This window comes from Podarcis raffonei, chromosome 13 (genome assembly GCF_027172205.1).
Source record: "Podarcis raffonei isolate rPodRaf1 chromosome 13, rPodRaf1.pri, whole genome shotgun sequence".
NCBI classification, from domain to species: domain Eukaryota; kingdom Metazoa; phylum Chordata; class Lepidosauria; order Squamata; family Lacertidae; genus Podarcis; species Podarcis raffonei.
In genome coordinates, this window is record NC_070614.1 from 30,179,561 (window position 1) to 30,192,303 (window position 12,743).

General features: G+C 39.9%; 2 protein-coding genes across 2 annotated transcripts; both read left to right on the forward strand.

Annotated features, from left to right (window-relative positions):
* Positions 1–2,236, forward strand: LOC128400397 (olfactory receptor 226-like). The gene is made up of 2 exons (XM_053362578.1): positions 1–43; positions 1,467–2,236. The coding sequence occupies exons 1-2, from the start codon at positions 1–3 to the stop codon at positions 2,234–2,236; spliced, it is 813 nt and encodes a 270-aa protein (XP_053218553.1).
* Positions 2,237–10,701: 8,465 nt separating this feature from the next.
* LOC128400398 (olfactory receptor 12-like) lies at positions 10,702–11,637 on the forward strand. Its single transcript, XM_053362579.1, has one exon. The coding sequence runs from the start codon at positions 10,705–10,707 to the stop codon at positions 11,635–11,637; it is 933 nt and encodes a 310-aa protein (XP_053218554.1). The 5' UTR covers positions 10,702–10,704.
* The last annotated feature ends 1,106 nt before the right edge of the window (positions 11,638–12,743 follow it).

Below are 12,743 nucleotides of genomic sequence, written 5' to 3' on the forward strand. Positions count from 1 at the left end.
ATGCAAAATCTGGATTTGGTAGGATCCTTCAAAGGAAAGCATGGTAAGTCCTTGTGTGCTGATATGGATCTTTGTTACTTAGAAGTACAATTAGAGAAAATAAAGTGAAATGCAAATCTGATATAAAATGCTTCAAATATGCTGTTTGTTATTATGTATATTTACTAGAAAGTGGGTTCTATGGAGTTCAGTAGAACTTTCTCCCAATTTAGCAACCTTCTTATCTATCTATTCCAATATAGAGGCCATATGGCACTATTTACACTGATTAGAACAAGATTTAAAAATATCTAATAAAACTGCTGAAAATAAAGTAAAACATGTATATTTGTTTTCTGGGAAGACTAGAACAAAAAATATAATAAATTCAACACTTTTGCAGCACAGCATGAACACCATTGTATTCGTCAAATTATAAATAATTTGTTTTTTATGCTTTTAAATAAATAACAAACATTTTTCACTTGTTTGCCGCTGAAAATTATAAGAAGCTATTTGGAAAGTAGATTTATTTATCTATTTAGGAAAGGGCATTTATACAAATTATGAAATAAGACTTTGCTCTTATCCATCAGGGCTTTTTAAAACACTCTTATGATTCAGAAGATCTTTCTGTGGATCTAACCTATTGACATTGCAACCTTTAGTTCATAACTACAAAAAAAAAACCCTTCCACTGAACCCAGTAGGGCTTAATTCAGAGTTAACACAAATAGAATGAGTAATTCAGAGTAAACACAAACCATCAAGCGTTATATTTTATCCAGTGTGATCTATTGGGGGCCACTGAACATTAGCACTAAAGCAGTGAATAGACTTAAACAGGATGGAAGCAATTCTAGTCATTACATCAAGTTAAATGAATGTCCTCAGATACAAATATATGGAAACGCTGGTGCTGTCTCATAGAAAGGCTGAATTAAAAACAGAGCAATAGCATCTTTTTTTCCTGGAGAAGCATGGGCTTTTAATTTTATTCTTAAATGCTAGTCCCTCCTGGAGCACAAGGGGCTTTTTAACTTGTGAAGTACAAACATACAATCATATGCATGTTAATTTGGAAGTAAATTTCCAAAAAAGTAGTGTATTTTTCATCTTTGTTGGAAGCCGCCCAGAGTGGCTGGGGAAACCCAGCCAGATGGGCGGGGTACAAATAATAAATTATTATTATTATTATTATTATTATTATTATTATTATTATTAATCATGGTATGTGTCCTGTAGGACTTTCTTCCAAGTCATAGGATTACACTAACAGTGTTATTCAAAAATATTTTCCTTATTCCCCAGAAAATAAATGATGCTATTGATTGATTGATTGATTGATTGATTGATTATTTTATCATGTCGCATCTACTTGGTACCTCCGACTGGTATTTGATCCAGTGGGGTGAGGAAGAGCCAATTGTCAGTGACTGCCCTTTTCCTTTGCACCCTGCTGCATTACATCCCACAATATTTTGAAGCTCTGCCAACTCCCATGTACTTCTTTCTGTGGAACTTGTCCTTCTTAGAGATCTGGTACATCACCGTCACCCTGCCAAAGGCTATGGTGAACTTTGTGATAGAGAGCAATCTGATCTCCTTTGTGGGATGCATGATGCAACTCTATTTCTTCCTGGCATTGGGCTGCACCGAGTGTGTCCTCCTTGCCGTCATGGCCTATGACCGCTATGTTGCCATCTGCTACCCTTTGCGCTACCAGGTAATCATGACACGAACTCTCTGTATCCAGCTGGCAGCTGGATCATGGATGAGTGGCTTTTTCATCTCAACATGGAAAGTCCTCCTAATATCTCAATTGACATACTGTGGTCCCAACATCATAAATCACTTCTTCTGTGATGTATCCCCACTTCTGAACTTGTCTTGCACTGATATGTCCATGTCTGAGCTGACAGATTTCATATTAGCTTTGTTTATCCTACTGACTCCCCTTTGTGTCACTATCATGTCCTACATTTATATCATCTCCACCATCCTACGCATTCCCTCAGCCAAAGGCCGCCAGAAAGCATTCTCTACTTGTGCATCTCACCTCACTGTGGTAGTGATCTTCTACTCTGCCAGTATTTTCATCTATGCCCGCCCCAGGGCCATCAGCTCCCTCAATTCGAGCAAACTTGTTTCACTTCTTTATGCTGTCATAGTCCCCCTTTGCAACCCGATTATTTACTGTCTCAGGAACAATGAAGTGAAACAAGCACTGAAGAAAACCCTCTTGTGGAAGCCATAAGGAAGCCTTTTTATGGCCAGGGGCAGATTTAGGTTTGATGAGGCCCTACGCTGCTGAAGATAATGGGGCCCTTTATATGTCCAGCTGTCCTTTGTCAACAACAAATTGTTGCTGTTTTTTGTGTTGAATATATGCTATATGGTAATTTATGGACCTAATAGGTATCTAAAGCCATTTGCCACTGTTGCTGTATATAGGTTTTATTTTATTTTATTTGTTTTTTTAATCTTATATTTTGGAAATGTACATCCAGGGTTTTTTTCCCTTTAAATTTTTTGGGGGCCCCAAGAGAGTGGGGCCCTAAGCTATAGCTTGTTTAGCTTATACGTAAATCCAGCACTGCTTATGACTGATATGGAGACTGCTATTAGCACAGAATGCCATAGCTTGAGTGGTGCCCCTTACTAGACACATGTCACACCTGTGGTAAGGGAACTTCACAGGTTGTCTATTAAGTACCAAGCCAGATTTAAAGTTATGTTACTAAAATATAAAGCCCTAAACAGCTCTGGACTATGTTATCTGAAAGAACCAATTGCCCTCCATTAAGCTCAGCAAATGGAACAAATTTAGCCTTTCCATGAACTTCTGGTTATCATCTTCTGGTGATGCAGAGACAGACCTTGTGTCACTGGTGTTATGTAAAGCACTCCCTGCTGAAATACAAGAGGACACACCTATATTGGCATCGCACCGGGCTTTGAAGACACAGACATTCCCTTGGTCTCTCAAAATGTTTCAAGCACTGTATTGTTTTAATGGGATTGTTTTACTGCATGTTTTAATGATGGAGGTTTATGTTTCAATGTTTTATTGTGTGTGTAACAACAACAACAACAACAACAACAACAACAACAACAACAACAACAACAACAACAATTTATTTATACTCCACCCATCTGGCTGGGTTATGGATTAATTATGGATGTTTATATTTTAATATTTGTGCAATTGGTTTTTATACTTGTAAACCACTTAGAAACCTATTTTGTATTCGGTTCTATACAAATTTAACAAAAGCAACAACAATAATCCAGGGAAAAGTTCAGTTTTAATGTTACAGAGAAGTAAGTAGCAGGCTGCTCTTGCCTATTAAAAATGAAAGAGCTTTTTTTTGAACCAGCCAGAGAGTGGAGAAGCCTTTTTGGCTTAAGGGTCACATTCCAAAGCTTAAATGCTGGTAGTGTGCAGGGCCAAATCTAAAAGTTGGGGGGGGAGGAGGCCCATAGAGACATCCATACACTTTCCCCCTTCAATCACACCAATATTCCATTAATTCACACACATTTAGATGTTTAACATATCCTGAAACAATGATAAAGGGGCACTGCTAAGAGTACTGCATGCCCTACAGGTATGCTTAATATGTAGAAGAAAACAGGCTTTTATTGTTGCATCTCCAGCCCTCTGGAACAAGTAGCCAGTAGCTTTTAACTTCTTCAAGTAAAATGCCTTCCAGAAACTCTCTAACAAACCAAGATACTCATAAGACATTTCCAAAATTAAATTTTGTGTGTGTGTGCATGTGTGCATGCGTGCGTGTGTGCGCGTGTGCGCACACACACATGTTAACATCTGACTGCAGCAATAACAAGACTGTCCTAAGGGCTATGGTGCTGAGTACTTAAACTGGTGTGTAGCCAGATGCTCTGCATGACTCAAATCCTACAAAGTTCATTGAAATCAATGAAATTGAAGTAGATGTATTTGTTAATTTCATTGGGTCTCCTCTGAGTAGTATTAACTAATATATAATTTCCTCTAATATAATGCATTTTATATTGCTGGTATATACAATTTAATGCATACCTCCCCAATGTATACAATATAAACATTGTTTTGTTGGAGAACTGCATTGCAAAATTCAGGGAAGAGAATTTTTTTTGAAGAAATAGCTGCATTGAGTTGCTGCATTCTGGATCAGTTGAATTTCTTTTGCATCCCTATTCTGAATATGACTCAGTTTTATACCACTCAGAAGTTAGTTCAGGGGGGCTGACTCCCTGGTATGTTTGCAATGGATGGTGGTCTTAATTTCACTGAACTCAGTTTCCAGAGAGCCACAGCCTTAGATTTTGAGAAACAAAGATGTATTTTTCTTGTGTGTCTTTTTCATGTGTGTCTTCAAAAGGTTAGCTACCTTCTGGAAGGAAGTCGCGTGGAAATTACATATAGCTAAGAATAGAAGTTGAGGAGGTTTCATTCACAAACCACAGTATATTCTCATGTTACTGTATGTCTCCTGTGTAACATATGTGTATCCTAACATAACCTACAGGGGGAATCCCAAACTATGCAAGGAATGGGATTTAACTATTGGGTTAAAATGTTTGTATATCTTATCTCAATTTAGTCCTGTCTTTTTTCTTTTAGGGAAAGCTATAAAAAGGGAGCAGACAAGTTATTTTTTTAAAAAAAGTGTTTCAGAGGAAAATAACAGTAACAATAAATATATTTTATTGGATAATCTGAATTTTTTGTCTGCAAGATTCATTTGTTATGGCATGTTAGCATATGTTAAGTGACATTACATTTATGCTATTATTTATTTATAGAAGAAGAAGAAGAAGAAGAAGAAGAAGAAGAAGAAGAAGAAGAATGACAACAACAATGACAACAGCAACAACAATTTATTTGTACCCCACCCATCTGACTGGGTTGCCCCAGCAACTCTGGGCGGCTTCCAATATATATTGCTTGATTAATAAAACCTCAAAGTGGTTTACAAAAATTCATCAGTAGACAACATTCTAAAACAGGTGTTTTAGGTATTAAAAAATATTTCAAATCAACAATGGGCTAAAGCCAGATTAAGGCACCCATTAGCTTTTACATATTTGAATAGGCTTGCCAAAAAAGAAACGAAAAAAGAAAAGAAATGGTAGGCACTGGAATGAAGGGGCCTGCTGAGATGAACAGTGTGAACAAAAAGGAAATTCAAAAGCTTGGGTGCTGCCACACTGAAAGATCAATTTCTTGCAAGTGCTCGAAGCAGTAAAGTGGGCAATCTCGCCTATAAACTGGTCCCAGTCTTTTATGGGCTTTATGTACTAATAGTAACACCCTGAACTTGACCCAGTAACTGATTGGCAACTAGCGCAGGTCTCTGAGCAGAGGTGCTACATGTTGGCCACAGCATTCCACACACTGCAGATTTCAGATCCAGGGCAAGAGAAGCCCCACATAGTAATCCATTCACTTATCAAAATTTATGAAAAGATTTTATGTGTAGAAAACAACTGCTATGTAAAGAAACTCTCCAAACCCTTCTAGTACCTTAGTTTACAACCATAATCCGTTCTGGAGGTCCGCTTTCACCAATGGGGCCTCCAAAATAAAAAAGGGTTGTAATCCCCCCCAAATGAGTTGTAATCCAAAAAAGGGACACACACTTCGGGGTGTGACATGGTTGTAATCCAGAACGGTTGTAATCCAAAATGGCTACAAACCAAGGTACCACTATATGTTGCTAATACATCAGAACATTGCTGTTCCATTATGTTCAGTAGACACAGTATGTTTCCAAGAGTTCACAAGATGTTTATACAAGGTTCACAAGCAGTACATTAAAGCAACTGACCAGCTGCAGGTGCTGTGATGAGCTTTTCATACCTGCTTAAGAGCTACCTGTTCATTCAGACTTTTATTGGTTGCTCTTTGCGTGTCGAGGTCCCCAGGTCCACCCTAATAACTCACACATCACACAGAATTTTTTGTTTAAGATTTTTGGCATAATTTTGGCCACAACTTTATTAAAATACAAATTTGTGAGTGGTTGCGTAGGCATTGGTTGCGACTATCTGCCCCCACCATGGGGGACAGACTGACATTCCGCACGATGTGAAAGTCAGAATAGGGGAATACACTTGGGGGTAACAACGGAGCAGGGAACCTGCCCTCACCCCAAATGCAAACAGGAGCTCATTGCTATGGCCCGAGCCCCCTTGACAGAGTGGACAAGCAATAGTTAGCCCCCAATTCCTTTAACGGAATCCCTTGCAGCAGCAGCATTAGAGGGGCAGGCACAGCCAATCCATGCCCCTCAACCAACCAAACCATAAACCAATGCCTAACCACGAACCTTACAAGTTGTGACGATTTGCTATGCAGTAGGCAAAAACCAAATGGCCCCAGCCAATCAGCCACATGGACAAAATCCCTACCAGGCCCCCGCTCCAAACCAGACGACCCCATGACAGGCATAGCAAGGTCAAAGCGAACATCCCTATTCTAGGGAGGGTGGGACGGGCAATCCGATGCACGGGCGAGAAGAGGAAGCCCTAGCCTCGTGCAAGGAGATTTAGTATTTCTGGCTGTCAATCAATAAATGGCAACATTAACTTCTTCCCAACAACAAGGGAAGCCCCAATTGCATCACTGGCCAACGATCAACTAGCCCGCCCCCCAACTTTGGAGTGTCCTTGTGGCCCCCACCGCAACACGTGCTCTCCATGAAGGAGAACACGCTTTCCCAGCTTGAAAGGATGTGTGTTCCTGGCTTCAGTGGGTAGAATTTTATAACAAATAAAATAAAACCTACATAGAGTAACAGTGTAGGCTCCTATGATGTAAGTAATGGACCCCACCTGCTAGCCTGCTCCCTAAAATATCACTGATTTGCTCATTTCTATATATAAGGTGCCTACATTCTGCATGGACTGGTTGCATGGCAACATGTGCAAATGGCTTTAGATACGTATTAGGTCCATAAATTACGATATAGCATATATTCAACAACAAAAACAGCAACAATTTGTTGTTGACCAAGGATAGCTGGACATATAAAGGGCCCCATTACCTTCAGTAACTTAGGGCCTCATCAAACCTAAATCCAGCCCTGATTTTATCTCATCATGTTTTCTATGGACTTTGTGTTACACTCTCACATTACTTACATCAACTGTGCATAGTTAAACTGTGGAATTGGGAGGGGGGGGGAATTGTATTGAATTTGTCTTAACTTGTGGCTCATTTGATAAAATTTGGAAAATCAAAAAAAATGATTTGTCCACTCTGAAGAAAAAACAACTATGGAATTTGGACCCACAGCATGCAATAATGGCCACCAATATGGATGACTTTAAAAGAGGACTAGAGTAGTGGCAGACCTTGGGGTCTCAAATTTCAGTGGCACCTTATGCGGCTTCAAAATTTGGCACTTTCACAGACAGGAAAGAAGAAAAATCTTTATGGAAATTCTGGCCAACAGATTTCAGCACAGAACTAGTTATATCTAGGAGTTTGATGTCCCTGGATGTACAGGAGCAGTCTACATGTATTTCCCACACATTTCTTGGATGTCTTCTGCTACTTTACATTTAGAGAGGGAGGGAGAGAGAGAGAGAGAGAGAGAGAGAGAGAGAGAGAGAGAGAGAGAGAGAGAAATTTTGTTTTCTTGTGAGTGCTTTCTAAAACCAGTATCTTAAAATGTGCAACAAATTTAATCTACATGTATAAACTTCCTTGTTGTTAATTTATCTGTATAGCAAATCTATAGCCAGCACACTGCAAAATCCCTCACTGTTATGCAGATGTTTAATTTACACTTAGAAAATGTTACATCTGCTCTGCATTTCCGAACATAGTAACACTCTGGGGACTGAGTCTGAAGTGAGCACCATTTACTTAAAGAGAGAAAACTATTACAAGAAACAAGAACACAATCCCACTGAGGTAAGTTCTCCCCACTTTAAATACATTTATAGATACATTCATGTATTTCAGTGGGAGAAGGCAAAATCCCTGAAGATCTTGATTTAACTATGAATAGAAGGTGTGCGGCTTTGGAGTAAAGAGGTTTCAGAGTCATGCAAATGTACAGTTTGTACACCATCCTTGGATTAACAGAGGTGAGAGATGATTCTTGATGATATAACCACCATAACTAATCATAGTAATGTTGTAGCATGTATATGAATAGATTTTCTAAAATTATTACAGACAGTTGAAACTGATAATTATTGTGTGTTACACAAATTTCCTATTTTAAATTTCTGCTCCATAGCTAAGGAGCTGCAATATTTTGAAACAAGGTACATCCACATTTTTTATTCTTTTTATTCTGAAGCTTTTGACATTATTGGATGAGAGATGGTGAATCCTTTGAAGAAGGGTTTGGATCATCTTTGCATAAGTAATTTCTGACATATCTCCACGTCTGCTAAAAGGAAAATAGGTAATGCAAGCTGGCTTTTTAAAAAGCATATAACTGCATGTTTTCATATTTATTTTTTTCATTAGCTATTACGGAGGCTGTTGAAGAGAAAGAGTAGTAGCCATTATATTTTCTAGGCATGAAATGCACTTCTTAACTACATTCACAGTCATGTTTTGGAACAATACATAGAGTAAGTTATTTATAAGAGAAATGCAACAAATTGTGTACTTGGAACCTGCACTGTACATGAGGATCATTTGTCAGTCCTTCAAGCAGAATGTGAATGCCCACACTCCACATGGGGTAATAAAAATGATAGTTGCTGAAGGCCCTGCATGTGCATCAGAGCTGTGAAAGGAAATGATATGTGGACTTGGAGAGAACCCTCAGCTCCAGTTCAAAGGTACATGGCATCTGGGAAGTAGACAAAAGTGTACCACACCATGCTTCTAGTAGTCACATTTGCTTGTTTCTCCAGATGGTGTGTCCCCCCACCCCCACCCCGATCTTGAAAAACAGTCTGATATTAGCCTTGAGCAGAAACTGTAATTTTGAGAAAAGAATTATTAGCAGGATGGAAAATTCCTTGTTCTTCTCCTGGTCAATGTATCTTATTTAAAACTGGAAAAGAACCACTGGGGATCACAGTGCGTAGAAAATACCAAAAACCAACTGACTACCATAAGAAATGTGTATATGCAGCTAAGACTTGATATTAATCAAGTCATTGGTTGCATGTATGAAATACAGTTAAACTTTGGAACTACTCTCTGGTAATTCAAACACAATATTTTTCCACAGACACATCCCCAATGATGACTCAGTAATCCACTGAGATACTGCTTGAGTTGTTCCTTCTCTCCTTTTCATATTGTATGAATAAGAAGAAAGGAGCCCTATGGGGTGTATGGCTTTCATGAGTTTTGGGTTGTATGCATGTGCTGAACTCAATGCTTTGTCTGCCACAGAGCCACATCAACTAACATAATGATTCTATAATGAGCTCCTCTTTGGGGGAGAATAGGTCTCTTTTTTCATTAAAAAAAATAGTAAAAATGAAGCACATTGAAAAAATTTGCATATTGCGAGCATTGACAATACTGTCTGCATCTAGGGGTAGTCAATATTTTGTATGATGCTCTGTCTAGGAACATAGAAAAATAAAGATCTTTCTTATGCTCACTCACACAACTAATCTATCTAGCTCAGTATTGTCTACCCACTGATCTTCAACTGGTCAGGACCTACTACTCAGTCATGACCTGATCCAGGAGCACTACCACCATGCAGTTGTAAGGTAACATATGAAGAGATGGGTACCCAAATGCATGTTTCAGTTAAAAGTGGGTCCTGAGTCTGAAAAGGCTAAAGATAACTGGCAGCAGATGTCCAGGATCTCAGGTAGCTGTCATACTTAGCCCTTTCTGGAGATGCTGAACCTGGGACATGTTGTAGTCAAATCAGATGAACAAGAGCTATCAATCACAGGCAAGAGAGGACTCAATCATGTTATCCCTGGCTTGCAGTTGGAATAATACAGCACAGCAACTGAAGCACCACACTCTTCTACTAATATGGGGAGTTGGGGACCAATTTCCTAAACCAGTAAAAATGCCCACCAATTCATTTTCACTGGGCAAGGCAAGGTAACAGCTCTGACAGTCTGATTTAGGAAAAGATTATGAAGCCCATTTTAGAATGATGGTATAATACATTTGAAAAACCTCAGTTAAGTGCAAGATTAATGAGGTCGCAGCTTGGCCATGTACAGCAGATGCATGTATCATACAAGAGCTTGATATTTTGTCAAGTGTACATTTTGTGGCAAGCTTGGATCTGTTGCTTCACAATGAATGAATTTCGATATAGTGTAGATGCCATCTTTCCCAAGGCAGTGTAGAAAAATTACACACATTGAAAACTTACTTGCAGAATAACTAACAGAGCAGTCAATATTAGGTGAAAACAGATATATTGTTATTATAGTTGTTGCTGTATTGTAGATGTTGTTTATTTGATATTTTAAGGAGCCCACAACACCATCTCTTGCAAAAATCTGTTCACACTTGCATTTGTCTTCCAGAATTGAAATAATTTCAAGAAAGACAAACTTTGCACTGTATTCATTGGTTCTTATTTTAAAGAGAGAGAAATAAAATGGTGTGGGAAATGGATAATGTTGCTGTTAACTGTGGATATCCAATAATATTTTATCATATGACATAGACAGCAATGGAGACAGAAGGCACGATTCTGCTTTAAAGCCCCCATCATAATTACAACCCATGTTCTTTATGGTCAAGAAAAGAAAATGGAAAACCACACAATGGTTACACAATTCATCTTAGCAGGTTTCCAAGGCAATCTAGAACTACAGCTGGCTCTCTCTATTCTCTTCCTGCTGTTATATGTCATTACCTTAATAGGAAATATTGGAATGATAACCATCATCACTACTGATGGCCAACTGCAAAGTCCTATGTATTTTTTCCTGAAAAACTTATCCTTTTTGGATGTCTGCTACTCTTCAGTCATCACTCCCAAAGCCATGCTGAGTTTTGCTACTGGAAACAAGGCCATTTCCTACAATGAGTGTGCCATTCAAATGTTTTTCTTCTCTCTCTTTGGGACCACTGAATGTTTCTTCCTTGCTGTGATGGCGTATGATCGGTTCACTGCCATCTGCAATCCGCTGCTTTACAATGTCACCATGTCCAAGAAGACCTGCACCCTTCTGGTGGCCATTTCCTACTGTTTTGGCTTTATCAATTGTTGCACACAAACAAGCCTTTCATTCAGCTTGTCCTACTGTGAGCCAGGGGAGATCAACCAGTTCTTTTGTGATGTCCCAGCAGTCATGAAGGCCTCTTGCTCAGACACTTTTGTAAATGAAATGGTGCTTTTGGGGATGTGTGGATTTATCATTATTATCACCTCCACAACTGTCCTAATCTCCTACGGCTACATAGTAGCCACAATCCTGCGCATACCTTCGGTGGAGGGGAGACACAAGGCTTTCTCAACCTGTACTTCTCATATCATGGCTGTAGTCTTGTTCTTTGGGACAGCTTTCTTTATGTACGGCCAACCTGGAGCTCTCGCTTCTCCTAACCAAGGTAAAGTGGTATCTGTCTTCTACACTATTGTCATCCCAATGTTGAACCCATTAATCTACAGCTTGAGGAACAAGGAGGTCAAAGATGCCTTGGGAAGACTGTTGAAAAGGTTCGCTTTCACCCAGTAAACACTATATTATATTTTTATGGTTGGCAGTGCACAACAATCAGTTTCTCCACTTGAGGCAAAATGGGAAGTGCTGCTTTGCCCTGTTGCTCTTGCCAACCCCACCGCCTGCTCCTCCTCCTGCTGCTGCTGTGAGCCGTGCTATATCCACTGCTGGCAGAGAAGCAGCACTGCTACCAGCACCAATTTGGGGCAAGAGCATGGCAATTTCAGATGAGATATTGCCACCAATGGACACACTCTTGCTCAAAATTGGTGCTGCTGGCAGCGGCACTTCTCTGCCACTGGTGGAGGTGATGGGGCAGGCAAGACAGCCATGGGCATGCTTCCACCTGAAGCAATGCTATAATGGCTTGGGTCTCTCCCACACGCAAAAGATGACTCCAGCAGTAAATTATTTCAGATTTATTAGTCCAATAACAAGCCCCGGGTCGGAGCTCAACTAATCTTTGTCATCCTCAGAAAGCACAGTTGCTGGAACTAAGCCCCGCCCCTTCCCCCCAAGAGGAAAACCCCCACCTCCTGTTCCTTTCCTTTTCACACTTCTTGTAAAGTCTTGTGACCCTACGAGATTTTGGAGAGAACACTGCCGGTGTTCCTGAGTCTGAGTCATTATCTGAGCTGACAAGCTGCATACTTTTACTCTGGCTCTCCCTTCCATTACAGTGGTACCTCAGGTTAAGAACTTAATTCGTTCTGGAGGTCTGTTTAGCTAATGAGGCCTCCTACTGCTGCCACACCGCTGCCGCATGATTTCTGTTTTCATCCTGAAGCAAAGTTCTTAACCTGAGGTACTATTTCTGGGTTAGCGGAGTCTGTAACCTGAAGCGTCTGTAACCTGAAGCGTGTGTAACCCGAGGTACCACTGTATCTCTGTGCTCAGAGATCAAGTTACTGCTGTTCTCTGCTGCTTCTCCCTCCCCCCTGTATTCCATTCTTCACTGCCACTCTCTATGTTATCGTCCTCCTTCCCTGTCAGTGAAGGAGCGTAACTGACAAATGGCCTCAACCCAACTGAGACGGCTCCAACAATAACATAGATAGTTGAATATGAGTCAAATTTTGAGGGTGACAAAGTTGCTTTGTGGGACACCTCTTTTTCTTCCA